Source organism: Mustela nigripes, chromosome 10 (assembly GCF_022355385.1).
Source record: "Mustela nigripes isolate SB6536 chromosome 10, MUSNIG.SB6536, whole genome shotgun sequence".
Lineage (NCBI taxonomy): Eukaryota > Metazoa > Chordata > Mammalia > Carnivora > Mustelidae > Mustela > Mustela nigripes.
The window spans coordinates 7,136,121-7,153,290 of record NC_081566.1 but is presented as its reverse complement, the minus strand read 5'-3'; the positions used below and the strand labels follow the sequence as shown (position 1 = coordinate 7,153,290).

The 17,170-nt window shown below is 41.1% G+C and overlaps 1 protein-coding gene across 1 annotated transcript in view; it reads right to left on the bottom strand.

Moving 5' to 3' along the window:
- Positions 1-12,502, bottom strand: part of WDR64 (WD repeat domain 64) — a 138,888-nt gene extending 126,386 nt beyond the window's left edge. The window contains exons 1-2 of the mRNA XM_059413995.1: positions 12,358-12,502; positions 7,015-7,145 (exon numbers count right to left, since the gene is read on the bottom strand). Of these exons, the coding sequence (XP_059269978.1) occupies positions 7,015-7,145; positions 12,358-12,502 (276 nt within the window). The remainder of the gene's footprint in view (positions 1-7,014; positions 7,146-12,357) is intronic.
- Between the last annotated feature and the right edge of the window lie 4,668 nt (positions 12,503-17,170).

Here is a 17,170-nt window from a genome sequence, read left to right as displayed (position 1 = left end):
GTTAGAAAGGTTAGGTCACACCGCTTGGAATAGAAATGCCTCTTAGGAGCATTGACACAGATAGTTTGTGAGGAGAATGACAGAACAATAGAAGGAGATGTTTCCTGCAATATTTTCTTAAACCTCATTTTTCTTCATGTATATACAGTTTACAGAGGCTGCTCACAAGTGTTTCTATTAAACTTGCGTGTGATTTATGAAGAGAAGAACCCAGGTGATACAACAGAATAATGTCATATGAAATTAGTACAGACAGAAGGAGAAAGTCTCAGCGCCAGGACCAAAACCCATTTTCGCTGTGGCTTTGGGTAAGTCCATTAACCTTTCTGTGTTTCATTTCCCTCATCTTTATTATTGCAAAACATCGCCCGCCTCAGTCTACGTGGTGGGGAGGGGCTGTTGAGGAGAGTAGATGAGAACATAGGAGGTGTCCGAAAAAAGACAAATGCAAGATAATTAGGATGTTCTAACCAGAAGGGGAAGGAGACGGAGAAAGAGGGGGTAGACGTGGAAAAGAACGGGGCTCTAATTCCTCACCTACACAATGAAGCAGTCTGGGGTTCCTTACTTATTCCTTCATCCATTTATTTTAAGGACAAAGAAGTGTTCTGTTTACATACAACAAAACATTTGTAACATAATTCTCTCTCTCCAAAACTGAGAACATGGAGGCCAGGTTCTCACATAAGTGGATTGACCGTGTCTCCTTTGTTGGCCTCCTGGGACATTTTTAGAGCATTGGTTTTCTGAATCCAAGTGTGTAATATAATATGAACAGACTTCTGTTGTTTCTTGAAATGCATAAATTATTTGATGTTGATATGAATTACTCATTATACACTCATTTTCATATTTTTGGTCATCCAGAAATATTACATTAGAAATTCAAGTACATGAACCATTGCACGTGAGAAATGTTCATTAAAAAATTGAGAACAGTGAGGATATGTGGATTCTCAAAATTATTGCTACTCCAAGTTTAGTGACAGAATTCAAGTTATGAGTAGATGGGACAGTATCCAAAGGATTTACACAGTGTGATTGAGCCTAGATCCTTGAGAAAACATGTTTATTTTGTACACTTACAACCTTTAGGAAAAAGACAGCTATTTCTGTATTCCCACAAAATTACTCACTGTCTTATCGTTCATTTGATTTCTTAAAACTCTGACTGTCTTACTATTCATTGGATTTCTTAAGCTAATCTTTGTATGATGAAGGGCTTTTGTTAATATATATGTCATATATGGGGCACCTAGGTGGCTCAGTTGGTTAAGCGACTGCCTTTGGCTCAGGTCATGATCCCGAAGTCCCGGAGTATATGTTTATATTATATCCTTATATATAAATACACACAGACACACACACACACACACACACACACACACAAAGAAGGAGAACAGGCCAGGCCTAACTCTCCCCTTGTCTCCCTGTTTCGATATGAAACTACAAAGTACTAGAATTTTAAATTCTCACTTGGACTTCCAGGACATTACTAAGGCATGTGTGTCAAAATTGGAGGACAGAACCTACTTAATTTAACAATTGCTAAACTTAGAATTTAAAAACTTTTACATATTTGATGTATGGGCCTCTATTTATAATTTTGCTCAAATAAAAAGGGATATTTTGCACATCTGACTTATCCGTAGAACCAGTTGAGAGTAAAGAATTTGAAGTCACATTCTTCAGAATGAGCATTTCTGATCATGGTGGCTAATTGTTATCATTTTCTTAGGTCTTCTGATGTTTAAACACACTATATATATATATATTTTTAAAGATTTTATTTATTTATTTGACAGACAGAGATCACAAGCAGGTACAGAGGCAGGCAGAGAGAGAGAGAGTAGGAAGCAGGCTCCCTGCTGAGCAGAGAGCCTGCTGTGGGACTCGATCCCAGGACCCTGAGATCATGACCTGAGCCGAAGGCAGAGGCTTAACCCTCTGAGCCACCCAGGCGCCCCTAAACACACTATATTAAACTTTTTTCTCTTATTCTTGTGTTCTTAGAGAACAATGCCAAATGTCTACTTATTCTTTCTGGAACTGTTCCTAAAAAACAAAGTTGGACTCTTTCTGTGGGACGTGGTCTGTCTATCTTTCAGTCGTTTGCCAGCAAAAATCCATCTTTGCTGATCAGGGCAAATTCCTTCTATGTCTATTTATACATTTTCTCCGCTGTCCAATAAAAACATAACGAGAGCCATATATATAACTTTAAATTTTTCTAGTAGCCACATTAAAAATGTAAAAAGAGTGAATTAATTTAATTGTATTTATTAAAAAAGATGTTATTTATTTATTTGAGAGAGAGAGAACACAAGCTGGGGGAGCAGCAGGCAGAGAGAGAGGGGGAAACAGGTTCCCTGCAAAGCAGAGAGCCCGATGCGGTACTTTATCCCAAGAACCTGGGATCATGACCTGAACTGAAGGCAGAGGCTTAACCAACTGAGCCATCCAGGCACCATTTAATAATACATTTTTAGCCTGATGTGTCTAAAATATAATTTCCGCATGTAACCAATATAAAAAGTTCCTAGAGAGCCATTTTACACCACCTTTATGTATTACATTTTTGAAATCCAGTGTGTATTCAATAATTATAGCACATCTCCGTTGAGACTAGTTACATTTCCAGGCCTCAGTAGCCTCCTGTGGGTAGGGGCAAGTGTTTTGGGCAGTGCAGCAGTCTAGAGTTTCTAAGGGTTCCATTTCCAATGAGGGTCTTTCCTAGCAAAGCTTCTTCGATATTTTGTGCCGCTGGACCTTCACTAAGGATAAATCCAACATTTCCCCATCATTCTCTGGCCGTATTACCAATACAGCTGTCTCGTTTTACCTGTGCCTTTCAATCAGGGGGCCTCTTCAGGTCCTGGCCCAACCTTTCCTCAGGTAATACCCAGCAGTTACTCTCAAGTTCTCTGTAGTGGATTCTGACAAAATGACTAACATTCCCTCTAATTTTAGCAACACAAACATTAACTCATGATCCTTCCAGAAAAATAGGTCATCACTGTATAGAATTCAGGTAACCGCACGGCAACTCTCAGAAACCTGCTGCTGAAAACCCAAGACACACTGGAAAATTGACCATTGAATGTAGCGCTCTAAAGGCAAGCTCGACCGAAACAGGCTCTAAAAAAACAATGGAAAAGAAAAAAGGAAAGAAGGAAGGAAGAGAAGGAGGGAGAGAAAGAAAAAGAAGCAAGCTTGGCAGTCACGATTCATTGTCCTTGATCTATACATCTTATTTATTTGTTTGTTTGTTCTGTCTTTTCATTGCTTACAATCTCCAGTAAAGTACTGAAGAGCAGTCAAGATAATAGGCATCCTTTTCTTGCTCTTAACTTGAATGAGAGTGTTCCTAGTACTTTTTTAAAAGATTTTATTTATTTGACAGAGATCACAAGTAGGCCAAGAGGCAGGCAGAGAGAGAGGGGGAGGGAAGCAGGCTCCCCGCCGAGGGAAGAGCCCGATGTAGGGCTCGATTCCAGGACCCTGAGATCATGACCTGAGCCAAAGGCAGTGGCTCAACCCACTGAGCCACCCAGGCGCTGGACTGTTCCTACTATTTTATCATTAAATATGACCCTTGATTAAAGAGGTTTCTAGAGACTTCTGGTTAGAAGTGCACATCCTAGGGGCACCTGGGTGGCTCAGTGGATTAAGGCCTCTCTGCTTTTGGCTCACATCATGATCCCGGGGTCCTGGGATAGAGCCCCGCATCGGGCTCCCTGCTCAGCAGGGAGCCTGCTTCCCCCCCTCTCTCTGCCTGCCTCTCTGCCTACTTGTGATCTCTGTCAAGTAAATAAACAAAATCTTAAAAAAAAAAAAAAAAGAAGAACACATCCTAAAGTAAGTCCCCTCCCCCCACAAACAGTGCATCACACCTTTGCAGAACCCTCATCCCTTGAGTATGCCTAGAACTTGTGACTTGCTTCTAATCAAAAGAATAAGGCAAAAGTGCTGGATTATTTCACCAATGATTATATTACATTATACAAGACTGTCCTCAGGGACTGTGCAGAAAGCCTTGAAGAAGTGAAGTTGTGAACTGCCTATGTAGTGTTTCATAAGGCAAAGAACTGCAGACAGCCTTGGAAACATGAGGGCACCTTCTAGTCTCCAGCTTCCAGCCAATAAAAAGCTGAGTCCCTTCATCATACACAACAAGGAAATGCATTCTGCCAAGCCCTGGAATGAGCTTGAAAGAAGATTCTTTACTTGTTGGGTTTCCATATGAGAATAACATGATTGCAGCCCTGTGAGACCTTGAGCAGAAGACCCAGCTAAGTTGTGTCCAGACTCCTGCTCCCTGGAAATGGTGAGATAGTAAATGTGTGTTTCCTGAAGTTGTGAAGTTTAGAAAGAAATAAATCTTGGCATTTGCAACAGCACGTGTGGACCTTGTAAGCATTATGCTAAGTAAAATAAGTCAGACACAGAAAGACATAATATCACTTATATGAGGAATCAAAAGAAGCTGAACTCATAGGAACAGAGACTAGAATGGTGGTTATCAGGGAAAAGGGGACATGTTGTTCAAAGAGTTCAAACTTCCAATTATGTGTTCAGACTTCCAAGATGGATGTGTTCTGGGGATCTAATGTACAGAATGGCAATTATGGTTAAGAATGCCTCATGATGAAAGAATAAATAAATAAATGAAACAAGATGGGATCTCCCGACAAACCATAAGAGACTCTTAATCTCACAGAACAAACTGAGGGTTGCTGGGGTTTGGGGGGTAGGGAGAGGGTGGTGGAGTTATGGACATTGGGGAGGGTATGTGCTATGAAGTGTGTAAACCTGACGATTCACAGACCTGTACCCCTGGGGCTAATAATACATTATGTTAATAAAAAAAATAAAAATTCTTTTTAAAAAAGTTTAAAAAAAAGTAAAAAAGAATGCCTCATGATGTACTTCCAAGTTGCCAATAGAGTAGATCTTTAATGCTCTCCCCACAAAGAAGAAGCAGTAATCATGTGACATGAAGGAGGTGGCAGCTAACCCTATGGAGGCGGCCATTTTGACATAGAGAAATGTACAAATTAATACATTCTGCACCTAAACTTACACAATGTTCTACGTCAATAAAGCCCAGGGGAAAGTTGCTAAATTAGTGGTCATTTTTTATAGCAGCTCCAGAAAATGAACACAACCTTTTACCAAATTCAGGAAATTGTTCATCATTCTTATTCTGCTAAGACTTTTTTTTTTCTTTGTAAAAACGGGAATGGTTACAAGATTTCTATCAAAAAATTTTTTTATGTTAGTTTAAGATCAGGAGTCAGCAAACTTTTCCTGAAAAGGGCCAGGTAGTAAATATTGTTGACTTACAGAGCATTCAGTCTCAGTCACATTATTCATTTCTGTTCTTGTAACACAGACACAGCCACAGAGTATACAGATGGGTGAGTATTCTGTGTTCCGATAAACCTTGTTTGCAAAACACGTGGCTGTTCAGTTTGACCTGTGGGCCTTAGCGTGCTGACTTCTAATCAAAGTTATCAAATTATTTTTTTTCTCTTCTAACATGTTGAATGAAATATGTTCCTGGACTTTCTAATATTAAATTACCCTTACTTTTCTGGGATGAGTTCTACTCAGAAATAATTTTTAATGCACTGCTGGATTTGACTTGTTAAAATTTTATTTAGGATTTCAGCATCAATATTGGCCTATCGTTCCCTGGCATTTTTTCTCTGTTCAGCTCATGTTATTACAGTCTCATAAAATGAGTGGGATAACGTATCGGCTTTTCTTAAGTTGTACAAAACTATATATAATGCAGGAATTATGTATTCTTTAAAGGCTTAATAGGCTTTTTGTTTACAATTTTTCCCCAAAACTAATTCTTTTTTTATTTGGTCGGTTCTTAGAGTTTGGACAATCTTTTATTATTGGTTCCTAGTTTTCTTATATTGGAGTTTACTGAAATGTCTTTTTTACTTTTATGCATGCACAGCTTTGTGATGTGTATATAGTTGGCAAGATGTGTCTTTCCTATATCTTGGGTCCAAAGTTCTATTTATAGACATCTACCAGCTTGTTAAAAATGATAGGCAAATCCTTTCCATCTTTGCTTTTCATTTTGTTTACTGTATCTACTGATTTTTTTTTTTTTTTTTTTTTTGAGCAGGGGTGAGGCAGAGGGAGTGGAAGGAAGAGAGTCTCAAGCAGGCTCCATGCTCAGTGCAGAGCCCGACACAAGGTTCCATCTCACAACCCTGAGGATCATGACCTCAGCTGAAATCAAGAGTCAGACACTTAACTGACTGAGGCACCCAGGTGCCCCTCTATCTACTGATTTTTGAGAAAGAGCCTGCAATTTTTAATATTACTTCCATTGCTTATAAGCATGTGTGCAATTTTTTAAATTGTAAGTTACCTCGAATCCTTTTAGAATAGGAAGAATCTGGTTTACAAACAAACCTACAGAGTGCAGTCTTCTGTGAGTTTCAACAAAGATCAGAGGCATTCCTTTCTCCTTTTCCGTAGATCCATAGAGATATATATATATAGTCCATAGATCACTTAACCAAACATGTGTCTCTACGTTCATACAAGAACAGACAATGGTGGAAGGGACACAGAACTGCACAGACAGGAAGTGACTCAGGAAATGGTAGAGGTGGTCAACCATAGTCTTTTTCTTCTCTTACATGATATTTGTATGCTTTGAAACTATTGAAAAGGAAGATCTCTCCTTGAGAATGTAATGAAGGCATTTATCATATTGGTTGTTGTTAATGGCATGTATATTTCTTCCATTTGGCAGCTCCGTCTAAAGGTATTCAAGAGTTAGCCATGAATAATAGAGTGAAACTTCTGTCTGTCTCACTAACGTTCAGTTAGGGACAGTGGTCACATCTTTAATGGCATTCACACATGCCACATACACGCCGTGGGCTTAACCCTTGTGGGAATCACACTTAGATAAATTATTTATTCTGAACAAGGAGAAACAATACCTGGATTTCTTATGATAAACATGAAAAATGCTACCTCACACCAGTCGATAGGTACATCGGGGTTGTTGCAGAGTTTCCTGTAAAAGCTTTTCACATCTTGACTCTTCACTTCTGGACCGAAGAGTTCTTGTACAACCTCATAAAACTTGTCATAATCGATTACATCTGCATTGTAACAAATTGCAAGAACATGGTTACCAAACTCCAAGGACTCAGCTCCTTTTCCTATCTTCTAATCAGTTTCCTCATTTCAACCAATTAAAACCAGATAAGGCCTCATTTTAAGGTTCTTTACATTAGAAACATAACTCAGTACTTGACTAAAATATTACTTAGAATAAAATTTGGTCTTCAGTCCTTCCTCCACAGCTTATGTTTCAACGAGGAGTTTTGTTCAGGAATACAAAGAGAAGAAAGTGGATTCATTCTTTCCTGTTATGAAAAGTTTTGCCAATCAGGAGTGTCTGCGAGAACTCATCTCAGGTAGAAGAGACAGGAGCAAAGAGCAATTCTTAATCGGTTCCTTGACGGTATGTGGACACACACACACCATGCTTGAGTTCGATTCTGCCAAATTTACTGATTCACTTGGGAGCTACTATGGAGTCTAAAGATAAGGAGGAGTTTGACACGAAAAGGCATCATTATTGTTAAGGGTGAGAACCGAGCTAGACACTGGGCTTCAAACTAAATCAACAAGTTCCCTTCCTCAGGGAGTTTATGCTCTAGTGGGAGAAACATAAAATCCACATGCAAAGATACAAATATTTACCAATTGAGACAGGCAAGACTAATTCCTGGAGTTAGGCATTGGATGAGCGGCTATCTGTGTGTAAGGGGACTCTCCGGGATGCTAGAAATGTTCTTTGCCTGCATCTGGCTGGTAGCCGCAGAAATGTTTACAACGTCCACGTCTACTGTGCTAAACACTTAATTAGCGTGCTCCGGAAGCTCTCCTGTATGTCACACCTTAGTAGCAAAGTAAATGTATAAAGGTGTAAAGTACAAAGGTACAGAGCGAGCTAAATACTAGGAAGGAAACCAATACGGTGCTGTGATAGAATTACCTATCAATGGTGGTGGGCTGCGATGGACCTCAGGAAAGCCTCTTTAAGGACATGGGTAAAAAAATCAAGCCAAGACCCGATAAACAAAAAGGAGTCAGCCATGCGTAAAGCTAGACAAGAGCATTTCAGGCAGAAGCCAACAAACAAAAGGACTCTGAGTCTGGACAGAGCTTGGCATATTCTGGGAGGGTCACTGGGTAGGGAGAAGTGAGGGCGGGGAAAGTACTGTCACGTGAGATTATCACGAAGGAGGGTCAGGCTGGAGTCAGCAGTTTGTATTTTATTCTCAGCATGCTGGTAAGGTATTGCTTTTCTCAAAGCATAGTGGCTGCAGCAAGAGGTAAGAATGACAGCTATGAACCCAGAGAGAGGCTAGTGCATTAGTCCAGGTTTCAGATCGTGGAGGCGTGGCCAGAACAATGCAGCTGATTTTTCAACTTAGTTATTAATTGTTATTAATAACAATATTATTAATAACAATATTAATTATTATTAATAACAACCCCTTTCTGGCTTGGAAATGTCCTTGATTGGATGATAAGTGATATAGGCACTGAGAGGTAGTACTGGAGATGGTGAGATACAGCTGGAGGCAGAATGGCAAAGACTTCTAATGGACTGGAGGTTTTTGTGGGGCAGGAGTAATGAGTGAAGGACAGGCAGGATTCAGACCAGGGGTTCTCATCCAGGGGAGGTTTCCCCTCCGTCTCCTACAGGGACATTGGCAACGTCATCTACAGACAATTTTGCTTGTTAGAATTAGGGATGGGAATGCTACAGCACCTAGTCGATAGAGACCAGAGATATGCCTAACCATCCTTCAATGCACGGGATAACCCCTCCCACAGCCCACATTCATATACACAGAACAAAGACGTTAGTAGTGCCAAACTTGAGAAATCCTGTTCTAGATTCATGCTTAAGTCTCAGGTTTTCAAACTCAGCAGATTCTGGTGCTACTTACCAAAGCAGGGGCAACTGAGGAGGGAACATGATTCCTAGGGAAAATAAAGCATTCCCTCTGGGTCATACAACATTTAAAATTCTTATGAGATATCTAAATAGGTTAGTCTCTTTAAATTCACACTATGGTGAATGTAATGTGTCTCCATGTAAATGTATTTCATTGTAGATGTGGCTAGAGGACGATGATGAAACTTTTCTTTCCTAGGGTGATTTTAATTCTATCAGGTCATTGACAAGAAGATTAAAGAGCACAGATGAATTCCTTGACATCAAAACATTCTGATTCTTAGCTTCCTGCCTATAGTGAGAAGCAGATCTTATTTTCCAGTATTAAGAACGAATATGAAGGTATGCCAGCCTTAGCAGTCTGAAAAGTTAAGATTATATTTCTCCTTCATAGTCTTTCAGATCAGTCCCTCTGTCAGAGTAGGAAATCTAGCAGTAATTAGTTCTTATTGAATCTATATTATATATAATAGACATATAATATACCCACTATACATTGGGCTGTAGTGTATTATAGTATAATATTCTAAAAATTATATTACTATATATCTATTGAAATATATTTGTTCTGTATCAACACATGTATACATATACCTACACATATATACACATAGGTACTATAGAGGAGGGAAGTTTTTCAATGTAGCTTTGAAGGTTGAAGTGAAAGCAAGATTACCTTGTTTGCTTAGCACACATTTTTTTTTTTTAAATAGGCTCCATGCCCAGGTTGAATTCATGACCCTGAGATCAAGACCTGACCTGAGATCAAGAGTCGGCTGCTTAAACGACTGAGCCACCCAGGCACCCCTGCTTAGCACACATTTAAGGAGCATTTCCTGGACACAAGACTGGGCTAGTCCTAGGGTTACAAAGCCCCTTCCGAGCACTCACAGGGCAAGTGCTGTGGAGAAAAGGGGCAGGAACGCACATCAGTTTCTGCAGGTCAAGGGAAATCCTCGAGATGGCAAGAAAGTACATTAACTGTGCTAAAGGTGGCTTTGTTTGGGGAAAGGCTTTACAGAAAGGTGAGATTTGATTTGGTCTTAAAAAATGAGCAAGACTTATGGGGACAATGAAAGGGAGGAAAGATATTCTACACTGAAGGAAGGATACATGCAAAATCAGAGGCATTATGAGTATGAGGTGCTTGGGAATGCTGACAAGTTCATTTTGGGATGGAAGGTTCATAGAGGGAAAGTTCCAGGAGCTGATATGAGAAAGATGGATCGAGGCATGGCTGGGAATAGCCCCAAATGCCAAGTTCACATATATGGACTTTAGAGCAGAGTTAATAAGCCAGGGATGTGGCATTTAAAAAAAAATAAGGAATAACTCTTGGCAAGAAGATGATTATATTGAACCCCTGTTGTAATAGCCCAAGAGTAAGATTCCATGAGATAGTCAAGATATCTAGTTTAGGAGACTAGGTGAATGGCATCAGGGCTTTAAGACTGAGAGAGAACACAGGAAGACTTCAAAAAAAAAAAAAAAAGAGGCAAAGAAAGAATGAGAAAGAAAAAAATACGAGAGAGCTGTGATGCAGCTGGAAGCAGAGGAGTGAGCTGATGCATTGAAAGGGCCAGGTATGCTGGAAAATGAAAACAATCGAACTTGGCAGTCATATTAGGTGCTGGGATACCTCAGTAGGAGCATTTTAGGAGCATTTTCAGCAAAGTGATGAGAGAAGTCAGACTTGAATAGCTTGAAAATTAAGTGGTGATGCTGTGGGGAAATTTAGTGGAGAAACAAAGAAAGGCATACAGTGATACCTTACAGGGAAGAGAAAGTCAAAGTCAGGATGTTTGGGAATATTTTTAGTTTGAGAGAACAAAGCAGGTGTAAAGGAGATTTTGAAGTTGTTGCAGCAAAGTGATAGCCTTGGACAGGAGGACAGATGGACAAAATGACAGATGTTGCTTTGGGGAAATTCAGAAGTGGAGGAAAGAGAGGTTGAGGGGATTCTTGTCTTTTGGTCTTGTTTTTCCTTAGGATGCTGGAACCATGGCTGAAAGGAGCTGAGATCCAGAGAGGAGTCAACAGAAGTGGTAAGGTTTGGGAAATCCATTACAGAGACGGGTAAACAGGCTGACTGGGGAAAAATAAAAGTTCTGTGTAGTGGTTTAGAAGCCCAGCCAAGTTCACACTCATCTAAAAAGTCCATCTTGAAGCTCTGAAGCTTAGCTCTAACACATAGATTTCTCGGGCAGATGATTTTCCTGCCATCCTTTAACAAATAGGATGGGGGGTGGTAATAGCAATAATAGTAATATTTGCCTATTAGAATTGTCAAGAGAATCAATTAACTTATATTTACTAATGTGATTTATAAATTCTCTTTTTCAAAGGTGATTTATAAATTCTTGACCACTATCAAATAATACCAGCTTGTGTTTGATCATCCAAAGTCAACAATTCCATTCTTTTGTGGCTGTACAGCCTGGGACAGGCAGAAACTGGCTATGTGAAACCCATCACAGTAATAGGGGCTCTGCTCTTTTCCTTGTAACAGCAGGCTTTGTTCTGTTAGTCTTGGACTGTGCTGGTAAGCATTATCTGTCACTGCTGTCCTCAGCGCCATCCACAATGCCCTGAAGCTGTCCCCTTGAGCGCTGACCCCCCATTCTGTGTCATTTTTTCTGCTGTTAATATTCTTGGCAGACTACTGCCTGCCTCATTCCGCTTACCTTGGCATGCTTGAATCGTTTCAGCCGAGAGATATGGGGAGAGGCCGAGACAGTGAAGCAAAGGTGCAGAAAAAAACACTTTGCTCTGCTTACGAAACTCTTTATGGTCTCACCATACTCTTAAGTAAAGAGAGAGAAGGGTGGTTTCCATGGTTTGCTAATGGTCACTGTGTACTCCTGAGAGTCCCAGGTCAACCAGCAAGCCATCGGGTGTAGATCCCATGGAAGAGCCCTTCGAGATCACTTCATCCAATCTCTTAATTTTACATTTGAGCCAACTAAGCTGCAGAGAAGTGAATGAAGCTTCCCCCAGGACCACTTAGGCCTTTAGCGAGTCATTTGATGTCTTGGCTCTTTTTTTTTTTTTTTTTTTAAGATTTTATTTATTTGACAGAGAGAGATCACAAGTAGGCAGACAGGCAGGTAGAGAGAGGGGGAAGCAGGCTCCCCACTGAGTAGAGAGCCCGATGCGGGACTCGATCCTGGGACCCCGAGATCATGACCCGAGCCGAAGGCAGCGGCTTAACCCACTGAGCCACCCAGGTGCCCCGATGTCTTGGCTCTTAAGCCATGGTGCTTCTCTTTGATGGCTTGAAACATTTCACGGTTCTCATCCACACACCTGACTCTACTGCTCATAATCACTGACCTTACCTTCTTTCTGGGTAAGCAGTCCTCCTCTTTCATCTCTTTTCTGGGCTGCTGCTTGCTCAACCAAGTTTTTAAACCCTTTCAAGGCTGTCCTAAAATTATTAATCTGAAGTTCAGTGTTTAAATGCTTTTGCTCCTTGGTATCCATGGGGACATAGGGAATCTCTTATTTCTGTGCAGAAAGAAAGAGCACAAATTTGTCAACTTGAAACAACCTCCAGTTGTCACACTGCCTCCCTGCTGTCTCAAGTTTTGTCCTGGGTCGCATCCCTTTGGTCTTAAAATCTCATATTGTGGGTAGGAGTCAGAGCCGCCACTGGGACCTTAGCCTGGCTTAGTCTAATGCATTTCATATAGAGAAGCATTTCAGTAAAAACCCTGACCTCATAATGTTACTAGTGTCTTTCATATGGTCCTCATTGCATCATAATATCTCTGTAACCTCCCCTTCCTTTCTAAGGAGGGCACTCAGCTTTCTTTCCTCACAAACTGTGTGAGTGTGTGTCTGAATGTGTATGTGTGTGTGACTGAGTGAATGTGGGGGAGGGGCACCCCCTGGGAGGGAAGTAGAATGGATTTCCTTCCCTAGGGAAGGAAATTGGGCATCACTTTCTCTCCCCTCTAACTCCTCCTACCTCAAACCATCTGCCTTCCTCAAGATGTTGTGGAAGTCAACTTGACATTCATTCTAAAAACACTTCTAAAGATGAAAGTGTCCTTCCATGTATGTTCCTGAAAAAGATATTTTTAGAGGTCGGAGGAAATAAAAACGTTTCTTCTACCTTTATCCATTGACGTTCGATTTAAATAAGTGAGGCAGAGATGGGCAAGGAGTAGTTTTTGATTGAGAAGAAAGTTCTTCAAGATGTCATGAGTTGAGGGCGCCTGGGTGGCTCAGTGGGTTAAGCCGCTGCCTTCGGCTCAGGTCATGATCTCAGGGTCCTGGGATCGAGTCCCACATCGGGCTCTCTGCTCAGCAGGGAGCCTGCTTCCTTCTCTCTCTCTCTGCCTGCCTCTCAGTGTACTTGTAATTTCTCTCTGTCAAATAAATAAATAAAAAATCTTAAAAAAAAAAAAAAGATGTCATGAATTGAATACGGCACACGGAATACAGTCAATAGGATTGCAGTGATGTAGGATGGTGACAGATGGTCCTACATTTATGGTGAGCCCTGAGTGATGTATAGAATTGTCCAGTCATCATGATGTACACCTGTAGCTAATATAACACTGTATGTCAAATATATTTCAATAATAAAAAACTAAAAACAAAACAAAACAAAAAACAACAGCAACAACCCACTGACCAGTACTTCTCAAACTATCAAAGCCATTAGAAATGAGGAATGTTTGAGAAACTATCACAGCCAAGAGAAGCCTAAGGAGATTGAATGACTTGATGTAATGTGGTATCCTGGTTGAGATGCTAGAACGGAAAAAGACATAAGGTGGAGAATAAGGCAGTCTGATTAACTCTAGGCTTTAAACTAATAGCAAAGTATCAATATTGGTTCATGAGTTGTAACAAATAAGCCAAACTCCTATAAGATGTTAATAAGAAGAGAAACAGAGTGAGAAGGTATTATATGGGAACTGCCTGCACTATATTCTGTTTTTCTATAATTCTAAAACTGTTCTAATGGGGCATCTTCCGGCTCTGTTGGAAGAACATGTGACTCTTGATCTCTGGGTCATGAGTTTGAGCTCCATATCCGACATACAGATTACAAAAAAAAATAAAAGTAAAAAAAAAACCCTATTAAATAATAGGTGAAATGGTTTCCCTGAGCTGGTATAAAAAAGATGATACAAAAGAAGGCATCTTGATAGCACTCCTGTCTCTTGGGTCACATTCCTGCAGCCTGGAAAGACGCCATCTGTGCAGCAGGACACCCCTGTCACAGCGCTACCCCTTTGCCATCGTTTAGGGAATCCCCTTATCCTCGCTTTTATATCCTATGCCTTTCTTTCCCATGGATGATTCCCTCATTTTGGTGGCTTATATCCAGAAAGAGTGTCTGGAAGATAAGTTTTTGACACACCCTGCATATTTGAAGATATAGCATTCGAGTGCTATTTGGTTGGGGTTATAGTTCTAGGTCGGAAATCACTTTCGTTGAATAGTACGAAGATATTCTTCCATTGTTGTTTTTCTTCTCATGTTGTTATAAAGTCTTTTTGGATCAGCTTCTGCTGCTAATCATAAACTATTCTACCCCTGATCCTTTGTACATGACTTGTTTTTATCCCCCCCCCACCACCACACACACACACACACACACACACACACTCAGGAAGCTTATAAAGGTTCTTTTTGTCCCAAAATTTCACTAACACATAAAAAATTTCACTACGATGGTATTGGTATGGTTATCTATCTATCTATATCTATTGATTGATCGATCTATGTCTTCACCTGTTCTTGTGTCATCTTTTTATCCTGAAAATGTCCAAGTAAACATGGTCCAGATTCTTAGCTGGTCAGCTGGCATCATGCCCTTCTTGTGCTCTGCCACATGCATCAGCTGAGAATGCTTATTTCACCCCAGAGGAGTAATATCTTCATTGATTAATTTTTTTTTAAAGATTTTATTTGTCAGAGAAAGAGAGAGAGCATGAGGAGGGGGAGCTGCAGACAGAGGCAGGGAGAGAGGCAGGTTCCCTGACGAGCAAGGAGCCTGACGTGGGACTGGATCCCAGTCTGAGCCAAAGGCAGATGCTTAACTGACTGAGCCACCCAGTCATTCCTTCTTTGACAAATTCTGATTTATCTTGATTACATACAAATCATAACTTCACTAACCAGTTCTTTCAAGAAATCGAGTGTCCACTCTGTCCTATCTCCTTGGTCACTCGCACTCTGCTTTTAAGAGCAAGGTTGTAAATGAGGTTTTATTTTTAAACAAATGTATGCATCTTGGGGAAGAGGAGTGTGGACAGATACACAGTTTATAGATTAAGCTGAGTCCTACACCCAAGGAGCTATATGCACTAGAGAATTGACGTTCAGAACTAGGCATGCCAGATTCTCTCTTTTTTTGTTTAATTCAATTACATTTACTAAATCTTTATTTTAAATTCTTTATTTCATTTCTTAAAGCTTTCACTTATTTGTCAGAGAGAGAGAGAGAGAGAGAGCACACAAGCATGAGTGGGGGGAGGGGCAGACGAGGGAGGGGCAGAGGGAGAAGCAGGCTCTCCATGGACCAAAAAGCCCCATGTGGGACTCAGTCCCAGGACTCTGGGATCATGACCTGAGCCCAAGGCAGACGCTGAACCAACTGAGCCACCCAGGCATCCCAAAGATGTTTCAGAAGGCAGGAAAAGGTGCAGATATATTTGGCAAGACTTTTCAGTAAGGGTTTCCCACCAGGGACTAAGGTTAGAGAGCCAGCATCCCAGTCCTTGGACGTTTACTCCATTGAGTAGGGGTCTGGAAGTTCCCTGTAGGTGACATGTGCCTGATGCAGAAGGCTGGGGTTATCAGGGATCCCATGCAGGAATGGCAGATAAAACCCATCTCCAATCCCCTCACTCCCACCCCCTTGTACATTATAAAGGACTCACTTGAAATACGGGAGAGGGATGACTTAATGCTCTGGTGTAGGATGATAGTAAAAGGGATCCCCTGGTGCCTTGGGTGGGGCCCCACAATACAGCTGAAGAACTCCCCCAATCTAAAGGACAGGGCTGCATAGTTGATGCACAAGCGGGTACAGAGACACTGGAAAAACCAGTTCTGCAGGTAGTGGTTCAAACTACTGAAAAGAAGGCAGTTCCTTAGGAGACTGAGGAGACCACTCCTGAGCACTTCCTTGGAATTTTGGGAGTAGTCAAGGGGCCCTGACTTTTCTCCACTTCCTTCCACCCAGTGGGCACCAAACGGGAGAGACTGGGGCTGGCCTGTTCTCCACTGCAGTCCACATTCAGAATTTGGTGGGACGAGGATGCATACATTTCCAGAAGGCCAGATGCCAAACAAGCAGGGCCCCCTACTGGAGAAGGCTGCCTGCAGGGTCTGGGGGCCCTAACCAGGGTCCCAGAGGGGGATGCAAGCAGCCAGCTGACCAACGCATTGCCCCTGTCAAGGGACTTGTGAGAGACAGATCTCCCTGATCTCAGGTCCTCAAAAGAACCCACGAATCACCCTAGAAGAGAAAATGACAGCACTTAAAATCTGGTACAATCAGAGGGTGCCAACATCAGGTGACAACTTTACCAATCAGGGAAGATTTTTGCTTGAAATCCCAGAGGGGCCCAGAGCAGCACCCAAGGTCGTAGACTTAGGGAATGGGAGAAGCTAAATTTATTGTCCCCTCCATACCTACCTCCTGAAGTTCTCCAGGCCTGAAGCAGGCTCTGTTTTGGAGAGTTGACAATTGAGTTTTCCATGAGTTTTAACATTTCAGTATTACAATATTCAGGACTTTATATTAATTGAAAGTGACCAGAAAGGCTTTGGGACCTGATATAATGCCATCCAAAGACAGTTAAAGAACAGGAGCAGAGAAGACGTTTGAAATGAGTAATGGGAGAGAGAATAAAGTCACTTTCTGCTTACACATGCTGAGTATCTTGCTCAATAAATTGGTTACATCTGTTTTATTTTCCTACTCTGTTAGATGCAGGCACAATTTGCACATACTTTTTTATTGTGGTAAAATATATGTAGCATAAAAGAGTACAATTTTGTGGCATTAAGTACATTCAGTACAAAAATACATTAGTGTTCATCAGGTACATTAAGTACATTCCCAATGTTATGAACCATCACCACTGTCCATTTCCAGAGCTTTTGCATCATCTCAAACCAAAG